General features: G+C 43.1%; 1 protein-coding gene across 1 annotated transcript in view; it reads left to right on the top strand.

Annotated features, from left to right (window-relative positions):
* FRK (fyn related Src family tyrosine kinase) overlaps positions 1–12,409 on the top strand; it is a 64,909-nt gene extending 52,500 nt beyond the window's left edge. The window contains exons 6-8 of the mRNA XM_039530462.1: positions 4,020–4,201; positions 7,352–7,517; positions 11,513–12,409. Coding sequence (XP_039386396.1) covers positions 4,020–4,201; positions 7,352–7,517; positions 11,513–11,724 — 560 coding nt within the window. The 3' untranslated portion in view covers positions 11,725–12,409. The remainder of the gene's footprint in view (positions 1–4,019; positions 4,202–7,351; positions 7,518–11,512) is intronic.
* The last annotated feature ends 465 nt before the right edge of the window (positions 12,410–12,874 follow it).

Consider the following 12,874-nt stretch of genomic DNA (forward strand, 5'->3'; position numbering starts at 1 on the left):
TGGTTTAATATGAAGGCTGTAATATTTATCAGGATTGGGGGGGGAAAAGGGTTTAGAAACCATTGACTTGCCAAACAACCGAAATGTAATTGGGGAGGATGGAGACAGAATTTACATTTAGGGTCATACTCACTTTATAGTGGCCCTGGGGCTTTGTGTTGATGTCCTATGCCTAAGGCTAAGATTTAGTCATGAACATTTTTAGTAAAAGTCATGGATAGGTCACAGGCAATAAACAAAAAATCACGGCCTCATGACCTGTCCATGACTTGTACTATATCCCGGTGACAAAATTTTTGGTGTTCTGGGGGATCCGGGGACACAGCTGCTGCTCTGGAGGGGGCCTCTGGGCATCCACTGGTGCTGAGGGGGGGTGTCTTCGGGGCACCTGCTGGTGCTAGACTGACCAGATGTCCTGATTTTATAGGGACAGTCCTGATATTTGGGGCTTTTTTTAAATATGGGCTCCTATTACCCCCCACCCCATCCCAATTTTTCACACTTGCTATCTGGTCACCCTAGCTGGGGGTGGGGTGTTTCTGGGGCACCCGCTGGTGCTGGGGGGGTTGTCTCTGGGGCACCCACTGGTGCTGGGGGTGGGTGTCTCCAGGGCACCTGCTGGTGTGCCCACTGGTGCTGAGGAGGGCAGCACAAGACTGCCACTGCTGGCAGGGGCTGGCCCTGTTGGCCCAAGACTGCCCTCACTGCTGCTGGCAGGGGACAGGCCATCTGGCCTGTGACTGTCACTGACATTGCTGGCAGGGGGCCCAGAACCACGGCAGCCGCTGCTGATGGAGGGTGGCCCAGGACTGCTGTTGTTGGGGGGAGGAGGGCTGGTTTGGCTGGCCCCAGGCCACTCGAGCTTCTCAGGCAGCCCTGGGGTCAGTTGCACCTGCTGACTGCAGAAGTCACAAAGGTCCTGGAAAGTCATGGAATCCGTGACAGACTCACAGCCTTACCTATGCCTTCAGTTCATTGACCTGAGACAAGCAAGTGTAATAAGTGAAAGCCTAACCCTAGTCTCCTATGCAGGTATTTGCAGGTGAAACCTCACCATCCTTGATGGAAAAATAGTAAGGAAACTGGGTTGAAACTCATGGAATTTACATGCCTCTATTTGGGAATAACCTGTGCAGGAGAGAGTTCTGCCCACTATTCCTGAACATTTAAGAAGTGATGTTGACCACAACGGTAGAGGTTCAATAGCCAGGAAAAACAGTAATTTCCAATGTGTTACTGAGTCTGGCCACATCCTGTTGTAAATATGGCATGATGCAGCACAATGCAAATCAGGCGATCGCATTGTCCCTGGCTAAATTCTCCCTCCTCAAAATGTATTCTTCATTTTCTTTGTGTTAAACCCCTCCCCACCCCTCAAATATTTTGTGCAGTGTTTCCTGCACAGTAGTCTGTCAGGTTCTACCACAAAGGGGGCTGTATTATAGTGACGGGCGAACAATCCTAATGTATAGTTTATTAAAGTGCTTCAGGATCTTTCCTGATGAACACTGCTGGATACATTTAAAGTATTATTTATTATTATTATTATTTTTAATTGAGCTGTCACCAGGCACATTAATGGAACACAACAGAGCAATATTTTCCCATTACAGATATAAATTAAATTGTCTTAAATGTATGAATATTTGTATCAGTTGTTATGTGCAGTGGCCCTGTTGTTGCAATCTTGATATTTGGTGAGGATTTACCAAATCCTGCAGTCTCAAATGGGGGAAATATTTAATACTGAATTTCACACTGGTAATATGTCTGTCAGTGAGAACCTCTCCTATCTTTTGTCTATTGAATAAGACATTGTGACTGATTGGTGAGATCATGATGCATCCCTGAGCTTTCTTTAATATTTCACTTCCTGTAGTAAATTCTTTATTAAAGAGATGGTTTTGTCTAAAATTGTTAGTAACAAGGGACAGGAGGAGCTGTCAAATTTTCCTTACAGGGTTGAGAATAAGTCATGGGTAGGTTTTGTAAATTTATTTGCCAGTGCCTGTAGTTTGAGTGCATTGCCTCGCATTAATATCACAAATGTTTTCAAACATACTTGATAACAAACCTAAATCAACAAAGGCTAGTTATACATTTACAATCAGCGATGAGTATGGGGCACTGTGTAGCTGGAAGTGATGAGGAAGGGAATTGTGACTCTCAGAAAAGCATAGAATAATTCCAAAACACATGCATCCTCCTAGTCACTCCACTTTAGGTATCGTGTGCTCCTGAACTGCAACACACTCCATTCATGGATCTATTTTCTTGTCCAACAGACTGAACAATAAGAGTTAGTGTCTGATGGTATCCAGAAATGCAGAACTGCACTGTGTTATATGGTTCTACAACCTGCTGACAGATTTTCATGATGTTGTATCATTAAGCTGTAAATTGTCATGTAGCTTAATTTTTCTCTCTGTTTTAAAGGTCACGGCTGCTGTTAAACACGGGTGTGGGGAAGGAGAAGAGTTTCTGATTCAATAATAGAAGGAAATAATCTCAGTGTTGGATTATCATGACAATCAGTTTAACCTCAAATAGGAAGTAGGCAGGGCTAATTTAATCATTAAAATTCAGCCTTTCAGCAGGAAATTCAAGATTTAGAGACTGTAGAGTACAGTGGCAAACCATAGTGCGGAACACTCATCCTAAAGCACAGCTGCAAGGTGCTCTATATTCAGGCAGATGAACTGCCAGGAGTGAAGAAAGTGATTCAAGGCAGTGCTATCCACTGTCACGATGAATCAGTGGGACATCATTAGCTGTAGCAGACTGCCAACTGCAGTTGATATTTTTTTGTTTTCAATGCCAAGGCAGTTAGGAAGGATAATCCACATTCCTAATACAAAGAGAGCACCAAACATGACTGGGATAGCAGCATCTCTTTGGACTATTCAAATTTGAAACGTTTTTGGAGAAGTGAAATGCTATGCAGATATGTTTCCTATGACAGTAATGCTTGTGCGTATGCTTCTGATGCTGTGGGTCCTGGGTTCAATTGTCACTCATAAGAGAGATGACTGTATATAGCAATGAATTGGTCACTCCTTCAGGGTTAATCACCCTGAGTGCAGAAGTGTCTAAATTCATCTCTCCCCCAGCAGCAGTTAATCTGGCCTAATATGCCACAAAAGGCCTGAATCTGAGTTGTAATTTGTAACTCATCGGTGACATGTCTTGGTACCTGCCTTGCCATTTATGGTCTCAGTTATTCAAGTTACTAAGTCTCTTTCCCTAATGTATTGAGCCAACCTGCTCTGGTCAGGGGTCTTTTAACACTTTGTTTGAGCACCATCTCTGACTGAGCTAAATTAGTATTTCAGGAAGCTGTTGATCTTAAAAATGGCACAGATATTGTTTCAAGAGATTCTACGAAAGGAGACATAGCTTAAGGGCAACTCAAGGAACCTTATCACTGAGGCAACATAGCTAACAGTAAGAACCACTCAGGTGGATTCTAAAGATAAAAAGGAGTTTTTGCACTTGACTGTAGCCAGTCAATTTTTATGTCAGACTTGTCTGGGGACACTAGTTCTCATGTGTGGCCCTGCCTCACCCTCCATTAATCTTTGGTTGCCAAAAGTGATTACAAATATGAACTGTTAGGCACATTTTATGATGGGTGATTTTCCTGTTGGAAAGACAATAAATACCTGCATTGCCACAAATAAGTACGTGCCACTTTGTTGGGAGGTGCTTCAACCATCTGAGATATACCCTCAAATCCAGTGCTGCATTAGTTATTTGCTCTTTTAAAAGAGCTCTGTCTGGATGCTGAATGGGAGTTGTTTTTCAAGGGGCATGAAACTAACTTCATACCTTTACAGACAATTGCTTATCCTTTACTGTTCTTTAGGACTCCTACTTTATTCTATAGCTTGATGTTGTTGGTTTACAGTGGAGACATGGGCCATTCTTTCCCAACAGCTGACACATTTAAATAACTTGAGAATAACTCACAGAGACACTATAAATATTGACAATAATCCCACCTTTTTTCTTTGATACAGATGATGCAGGTTCAGAGATCCATCTGTCTGAACAAATAGACATGGCAGCTCAGGTTGCCTCAGGTATGGCTTACCTGGAATCCCAGAACTATATCCATCGGGATTTGGCGGCCAGGAATGTCCTTGTGGGTGAACACAATGTTTACAAAGTGGCAGATTTTGGACTTGCAAGAGTTTTTAAGGTGGGTTTGGATGAGTTTGGATTTTTTTTTTGTCATTTATGTATGAGAATTAGCATGAACTCCAGCTGTACAAAAAGTGGTTCAGAAAATTAAGGATGTGTCTACATTGCAAACAAAAGGATGTGTTCTGAACTCAGTTTAGCTAACTCATGTTAAAATAGCAGTGAAGACAAGGCATCTTGTCTGTTAGCTCTGGTTAGCAGATTGAGTTCAACCAAGATCTCCTATAGGCTTTAACTCAAATTGCTAAAGCTGAATTGCCATGTCTTCACTACTGATTTAATCTGAGTTAGTAAACATGGCTGGGATAGCTAACCTGAGTTAAGAACACACCTTTTTTGCAATGTAAACATACCGTACAAAATGATACGTTAATTTAGGACTGGATTGTAACCATACACTGCAGTCTGGGTAGCAGGCAGTGCTGGATCCTGAAAGTCACAATCCATTTCCTGCTTCCCTCTTGCTGAGGAGAAATGAGGTATGCTAGCATAGATGCTAGCTTCCAATTGTCCCAGGGGATGCTCCACCCTCACCCCACCCCTTCCCTTAAACCCCTAACTTACCCCACCCCTGCTTTGCCCCCAGACTTGCCCCCACTGTACCCCTTCCCCCAAGCCTCTGCCCCTGCTTCACCCATGGCCCCTCCCCCACACCCCCACTCCCCTAATGCCCCACCTCTTCCTGCTCCTGCCTTGCCCCCTCCCCACCTCTTTCAATGCCCTTCCCTGAGCATGTCCTGTCCTCACTCTTCCCCCTCCCTCCAAGCACCTCCTGCATGCCGCAGAATGGCTGATCGTGGCAGTCGGGAGACGCTGGGAGGGAGGGAGGGAGGGGGAGTTGATTAGAGGGACTGCCAGTGGGCAGGAGACACTGGGGGGGAGGAGGGAGAGCTTGGTACAGGGGCAGCTCCAGGCCCCAGCATGCCAAGCGTGTGCTTGGGGTGGCATGCCGCGGGGGGCACTCTCCCGGTGCTGCGAGGGTGGCAGGCAGGCTGCCTTCGGCGGCTCGCTTGTGGAGCGTCCGCTGGTCCTGTGGACCCTCCGCAGGCAAACCGCCGGAGGCAGCCTGCCTGCCGTGCTTGGGGCGGCAAAATCCCTAGAGCTGCCCCTGGCTTGGTAGCCGGTGGGTGCTAAGCACCCGCTAATTTTTGTCCGTGGTGCTCCAGGGCTGGAGCACCCATGGAATTGGTGCCTATGTATGCTAGCTAGCCTTTTTTTGCTGACAGCTTACTTCTTCCTTTGCATGGGTAGTGGCAGGTTCAGGGCGGGAGAGGGGGGATGGACAGAAATGGAATCAAGATTCTTCCCATACCTCAACTACCTGCTTGGGTCGGGGAGTAGCAGCCCTTTGGCAGCTGTTTTCCTCCTCCCTCCCCAGACATCTGATGCAGGGCCCAGAAACGCAGGTAGCCATCACTAAAGAGCAAGGCCTCTCTAGACGGCCCCGCTCCCTCTCATTCCCACGTGCGGGCTCAGCAGTTAAAACATGCTACTCTCTGAGTTCTTAGTTCCTCATTGAGATCAGATTTTTATCTACTGTTTCAGAAAATTGTATACTATGGCATACTGAACATGATGCCACTGAGGGGTAAATTAATAAATGAATGTTTTTTCAGTTTAAAAGGGAATTTTATGAATTTCAATAAGTAGCTGAAAATATCCAAAGCTTTAGTTTTTTTTTAATTTTAATTGATTTATATTTTTGTTCTGGGAAGGATAAAAGAACTTTTGTTGCCAATTAGTTTTCATACCAAATGCAATGGTTGAAGAAGATCTGGTATTATGCCCTTATTGTGGTATAAAATGTTGAGCTGACACTGAAAGTATTCTTCCTCATTTTTGACTCTACTGTAAATATTTTTAGCCTGAGATATATTTCTTTTTAAACTGAACATGTGAATTTTGAGTATTAATAAATGATTTTTCTCCTGTATGTGTTTAGGTGGAGGGAGAAAGCAACAGTTACTGAAATTTCTTGTTAAAATTGAACATTTCTAAACTAGTCACCATATAATATATTCCCAATAGTGTTAATTTGGAACTACGCTTATTCGTAGGCTAAGGGATTGTGGATTCAGGTTCTGTACTAATACTTGTGTAGGAGGGCCCACACAAAGTCCTCTATTCTCTAAGAGGAAGTGAAGCATAGTAAACATATACATAAACATAATGAAACCAGAGTTTGTTTATACAGATGAGAATTAAGGCCCAGATCCTCAAGGTATCTAAGTGCTTAAATATCTTTGAGGGTCTGGGCCCAAGTCTGTGATGCTAACTGCTAGACATAATCTTATGAAGAAGTGTAGGGCATAATAGCAAGGAAAGAACATATCCAATTTTTGTGGATACTCACAATATTATTTAAGATCTGCATAATCTGTATATAAATTTGCATGTTAAAAAACCTGACAGAGGCTAAGATATGTATGATATGCCCTAGATTCCATTTAAGCATTGGAAACATCCTAAAATGATTCAGCAAAAGCACTTAAGCAGATGCTTAACTCAGGTTGGATGTCCATGCAATAAAACTCTGTAGATGCGGGTCTGTGGAAAGTAAAGGATTAACACCAGAGAACTTCCATTACTAAAAATATTACTCCATTATTTTTTATATATCCACTGAGCTAATATATTAATTTAAAATCAGTTTGGGTCTGTCTTTCAGTGCTTGAAAACTGGTGAAGTGGTGATTAGCAAAGTCAATAGCCCTTCAATGCCATCAGTAAATCACAAAACAGAGGTTTCTAAATGCATTAGCACTTGCTATCGCCTCCTCTATTTATAGAAGATCAGACCTGAAGCCAGTCTGACCATGCAGTCTCTAGTGCCAACATGATGCTTGTGCTGCGATTTCTGGCAGACTTATGGAATCCTTTCATGCCAGATTCAGAATTCACAATAGCAGGCCATAATTAAGCACAAGCCTTCCAATACTGGGTACTCACTTGAAGTTACAAGTGGCTTAGAAAAGTTTCTGTTGAACAAAGATGTTTCTCATCTATAAGATCCCACTTCAACAAAGACGTAAGCACATACTTTAGTTCCACTGAATTCAAGTGCTTGACTGAACAGGGCTGAGTTAAGCATCTGCTTAAGTGCTTTTGCTGAATCAGATCCTAACTTGGGTTTGTTTTGTATGTAATAGTTAGAAAATGAAAATGTATATGAAGCTAAACATGAAACGAAACTCCCTGTGAAATGGACAGCCCCTGAAGCGATCCGCTCCAATAAATTCAGCATTAAGTCTGATGTGTGGTCATTTGGAATACTTCTCTTTGAAATAATCACCTATGGGAAGATGCCTTATTCTGGTAAGTATTTCATTTTAAAGTAATATTTAGATACACTTCTTTATTATTTTTAATTTTTTTCTTTATTGAATTGGAGGCTTATTCAAGGGTTGAAAATCTAAATATGGAATAAAACATCTTAGGTGACCTTCATTCAGAGCTGCTAGATGTCCCAGACCTCCTGAAAGTTCTCCAGAACCTGTAGTTTCCAGCTATTTAAGACTTGCTTAGTTGGTACCAATCGGTGGTTCAATAGCTTAGCTTGTTGGCTATTTCTCTGGGACACCAGACCAATCAAGTCCACTGCTGGAAGGTACAATGGGAGAGGCTTTTGTGGACCTGTGTTGACCATCTTTATGAAGGTATCACATGGAAGGAGATATTCCAGTGTGAGATGCTGTATAGGCTCAGCAAGGAGAAAATGCATGAGGAGCAGAAGAGGGTTTTTGTTATTTTCCCAATTCTGGGCTCCTGCAGGGGGGAACCCACATAAAGAGAAGCATAGACTGGATTTGGGCAAAAAGAGCACTAGCCGAGAATGGATTTAACAATATCAGAGCAGAATATGTCTTCAGTAGTGTGGGTAGCTATCAGGGAAAAGTGACTATTATTAGCACAAGGTAGGGTGACCATATTTCCCTATGCTGAATATGGGACACCTGGTAAAATTACTCGTATTCAAGTGAGTTCAATGGCAATCAATCAGAACTATGCAGAACAAACATTCAAATTAACATCAAGTTGACTAAGCCTCTGTTAAGAAGAAATATTGTGTAGTTGGATTCTTTTTATTTACCTTCTTATCTTTAAGGGTCACATGGAGAGAGGTGACACACACACACACACACTCCTGCACACCTCTCTCACATGGTGTGTGTGTGTGTGTGTGTGTGTGTGTGTGTGTGTGTGTGTGTGTGAGAGACTGACCAACCCTCCCCTCCCTGCCTGGCGCTCTCCGCCCTCCATGCCTGGCTGGGGCCCCGGGATGAACCCACCTCTCCTGGTACCTGCTACTGTGTCTTTCTGAGGCAACGAGGGGCTGGGGGGGAGGGGACAGGGTCATGCATGGCACTGTGCAAGAGGGAAGGGATGGGAGCTGCTTCCAGCACTGGCCGGAAATGAGATGGGGGCAGAGCCCTGCTGGCCGAGACCTGGCACAAAGCAGGGGCTGCACTGATGGACCAGCAAGGGGAGAAGCCAGCCCCGCTTGCTGCATCTTCACCCTACCACCAGCCTTGTGCATCAACCCCCATTGTCAGCCACTGCTCCCCCCAACCCTCGGGGGGCAGCTGGTGAGCAGGGATCACAAGTACTGATGGGGGTGGGGGAAAGACAGAAAATACAGAACAATTTGCCCATTTTTAAGAAAAAGTCAGGACACCTGCAGGAGGGCTTAAATACGGGACTGTCCCTTTAAAAACGGGACATCTGGTCACCCTAGCACAGGGCTAGGCAACTGATGGCACGCGTGCCAAAGACGACACGCAAGCTGATTTTTTCAGTGGCACTCATGCTGCCTGGGTCCTGGCCACCGATCCAAGGGGCTCTGCATTTTAATTTAATTTTAAATGAATCTCCTTAAACATTTTAAAAACCTTATTTACTTTACATACAACAATAGTTTAGTTATATATTATAGACTTATAGAAAGAGACCTTCTAAAAACATTACAATGTATTACTGGCACGTGAAACCTTAAATCCGAGTGAATAAATGAAGATTCGGCACAGCACTTCTGAAAGGTGGCTGACCTCTGCCCTAGCATAAGGTGTCACTAAAATGATAGTTTGTTATTTTAATTTGTTGTTTGGTGAGGAGAACATAGAGGAGGGCAAGAGACAGAGGAGGGGACAAGGAAGGGGAACTTCCAATTTATTCCTCCCCTCCGACCCCGCCTATACCTACACAGCCTTTTGTTCTCTGCTTCAATCACCATGACTTCCATTTCAGATGATCCCAGACTGCCACTCCCTGTGCACGGAGCATTTGCAAATTCAGTTTTAGTTTTTTGATGGTGTGATGGGGGGCATTGCCTTCTGGTGGTTCTGGGGATTTGCTTTGTCAGGCCAATATCCCTTCCAGCGGTCTCACTCCATCACTCTGTCTCTTTCTCTCTCTGCAGCCCCTTTCTTCTCCCAGGAGCTACAGCCTCCTTTTTCATAACTCAGATCTCCAGCGAGGCCACTATGTGGTTCCCCACTGGGGGTAGGTCAAAGTCTCATTGCCAGCAGTCTCAGGAAGTCTTTCCATTCGCTGGCCCAGGTGCCATTTCCTCAGCAGCTGCTAGGGGAACCTGGGCCTGCCCTCTACTCCAGGTTCCAGCTCATGGGTTCTCTAGTCAGCAGCCAAGGTCTGCACTCCTATTCCTTGCTCCCTTTTCCTGAGCCTCTTCTGTATCTTCTTTCTCTTCTCATTCCTCTGGGTTAGCCAGCCCAAAATCCCTCCTCTGATGGAGTAACTGTAAGTTACCTGCCACTATAGCCCCAACCACACCTCTCTTCTCCCAGAGAGTGACTGTAGCCTTTTTCTCTTGCCAGCCTCCTGGCTTTATAACCCTGGCCCACCTCTGCCCCCAGCTGGGCTTCATTAGCCAATCATTCCTTAGCGCTTTCCTCCAGGTGCAGCCTATAGGTTCATTGCCCTATTTTACCCTTCAGGGCTTGGGAGGAGTGGACACACCATCACAGATGGGTTTCATTCTGTGGAACAAGTAGCAAGGAAAAGACTCCCCTTGCTGAAAATATAAAGCAAAATAAGGTCCATCGTCTTTACTTTATAAAAGCACACTCTGGTCTATACTTAGCAAGGGCATAGCCTATGTGAACCTTCACATTTGAAAATGTAAGTCCATGTGCCATAATTGTTTGCTTCCTTGATGTCATTTTCAGGACCATCTCCCAGTCAAGAGAAAAGGTCATTATGAAAACCAGTAGATGCTCTGATTGCTTATGCTCGGCAATGTTCCAAATGCAGTAGCTCTCAGTGGCTTTTCTAATCCCTTTACCCAGTGGCTTAGATCTTGAGTCCACTCATCACAGGTCAAAGGTGCTTACATCTATTCTACACATATACTCTTTTTCCATTTCCTCTTACAGCTGCTGGTTAGGCTTTCTCCGTCAAAACTTCCGAGCCAACGGCTACTCGTGACACCAACACTTCAAACAGTTCTACTACTTGTTCTCAGTAACCAAACATTACAATACTGAGCAAGGAGTGTTAACACAACAAACACATACTCTGAAATGAGAACTTTTATAACAAGAGGTTTCTCACTAGAATAACTTTGTGACGATTTTAGTTGCTTAGCAGGGGCCCTTATGGCAATTTTAGAAAGGTGTGGTGCAAATGTTATAAATTCCCACTGAACTATAAATCAGGAAGGAATTAAACTGGGGGCACCTATTTTTTCCCCCTATCCTGCAGCCACATTTGGTAACTGCCAGGAGCCTGAGTGCTGCATTTAATTTGCAAAAGGAGTAATATGCAGCCACTCTTACTATAATTTAGAGATGCAGTCCATATTGACAATAGGTTCTGATTTGTAGTGTGTTTAATCCAAGCAGTTTAGCATGTTGGGAGTTGTAGTTTCCATGGGCTGTACCTGTATATTAAAGGAAAGGATGGCAATAGGCCATATGCTAGTCACTCAGCCACACTTTGGCCATTTTGGGAATAAACATGCACATTTTAATGAGCAAAACTGATACACAGGTAAAGATCTGCAAAAAAATAAACAGATTCATCGAACTTTTGAAAAGTGGTCTTAAAAGAGATTCACATGAGGCCCTCCACTTGTGCATGTGCATTTTTATGCTCACAAATCACTTGCATGAGCTAATCTTGTGCTCTGTCCTTGTACGTGCACATACACACCCATTTTGACACCCAGTTTGGGTTTTGTGTATGTAAACATTATAATTTTTCATGCATAGGAGTTACGTGCATGCAAAGTTGTGCATGCAAAAATTGAGCCACTTTCTGATCATTTCCTCTTCTTTTTTTTAAATGTATTTCAGGTATGATGGGCTACCAAGTAATCCAGAAGCTGGATAAAGGATACAGAATCCCTCAACCAGCTAACTGTCCAGATAAGCTCTATAACATTATGCTGGAGTGCTGGAATGCAGAGCCCAAAGGACGGCCCACTTTTGAAACATTGCACTGGAAACTGGAAGATTATGATACGGACTCTACATCCTATATTGATGCAAATGCTTTTGTAAAATGAATGTTGAGGCAGAGACTGAAGAAAATCAAATGATCAGTTAAATAAGTATGGTATAAAGGGTAACTGTGAAATAAATTTCACCTCAAAATATGGGGGAGGAGAGGTTTAAATTATTAGATGAAACTAAGGAATTTTATAAATTGCCAAGTCTATGGTGATGTTCCAGGACACTAGAGATTTTAATGTCAGCCATTGTCTTGCAAAATTAAGAAAACAGAAATGAGGGGGCTTTATTGTTTGTTTGTGTGTTTTATAAAATAAGCTCTCTTCTATTTATTATTTAAATAATAGACCAAAAGAATGAACAGATGAGATTGTTGCTCAATAAGCCTTGTTGCATTTCACTGTTTATCTACTAGAATGGTTATTTGTTATTCCTTAGATTGCTGAAGCCCATCAGCTTGTTGCTATGAAGGAATCTGATTACTTTGTTGCACAGCAGGACCTGTGCTTTGAGACTTTTCTTTTCTTTTTAAAATATCCTGTGACTATAATGCTGGCAAAGCCATATTAGATGTCTTGATTGTACATGGAGTGCACATGCCTTTGCTAAAGAGGAAAATGAAACAGATATTGGGAAAAGAATTAAAATAGCAGCAAAACAAACTTTTTGCTTTATATATGTGCAGTGTCTATCTTATGAAATAATCACAATTAGCATTAGTTAATCAAGTTTAACATAGAATCATAGAATCATAGAATCTCAGGGTTGGAAGGGACCTCAGGAGATCATCTAGTCCAACCCCCTGCTCAAAGCAGGACCAAACCTAACTAAATCATCCCAGCCAGGGCTTTGTCAAGCCTGACCTTAAAAACCTCTAAGGAAGGCTAATGATTTTTTTAAATTATCCACCGAGGTGCATAGAGACATTTTATAATCCATTTTTAAGAATCATGAAGCTGAAAAGATTTTTTATAATGAAATAGACATGGCCTTAATATTTTGGAGTGATTCTGCAAAATTCCCAACCTCAGCTTATGCATTTGACAGCACTGTGCCTAGGACCATACATCGACTTTTGAGAAGGGTCAGCAAAATGCTTCTTTTCCCCCTGCTCTCTGTTCCAAACGTATCTGATTTATTTTATATAGCATAGGATGACATTGGGCCAGCTTCGTATGCTGCAGGAGAAGTAGAGCGCTGCTGATT

Source organism: Mauremys reevesii, linkage group 3 (assembly GCF_016161935.1).
Source record: "Mauremys reevesii isolate NIE-2019 linkage group 3, ASM1616193v1, whole genome shotgun sequence".
NCBI classification, from domain to species: Eukaryota; Metazoa; Chordata; order Testudines; family Geoemydidae; genus Mauremys; species Mauremys reevesii.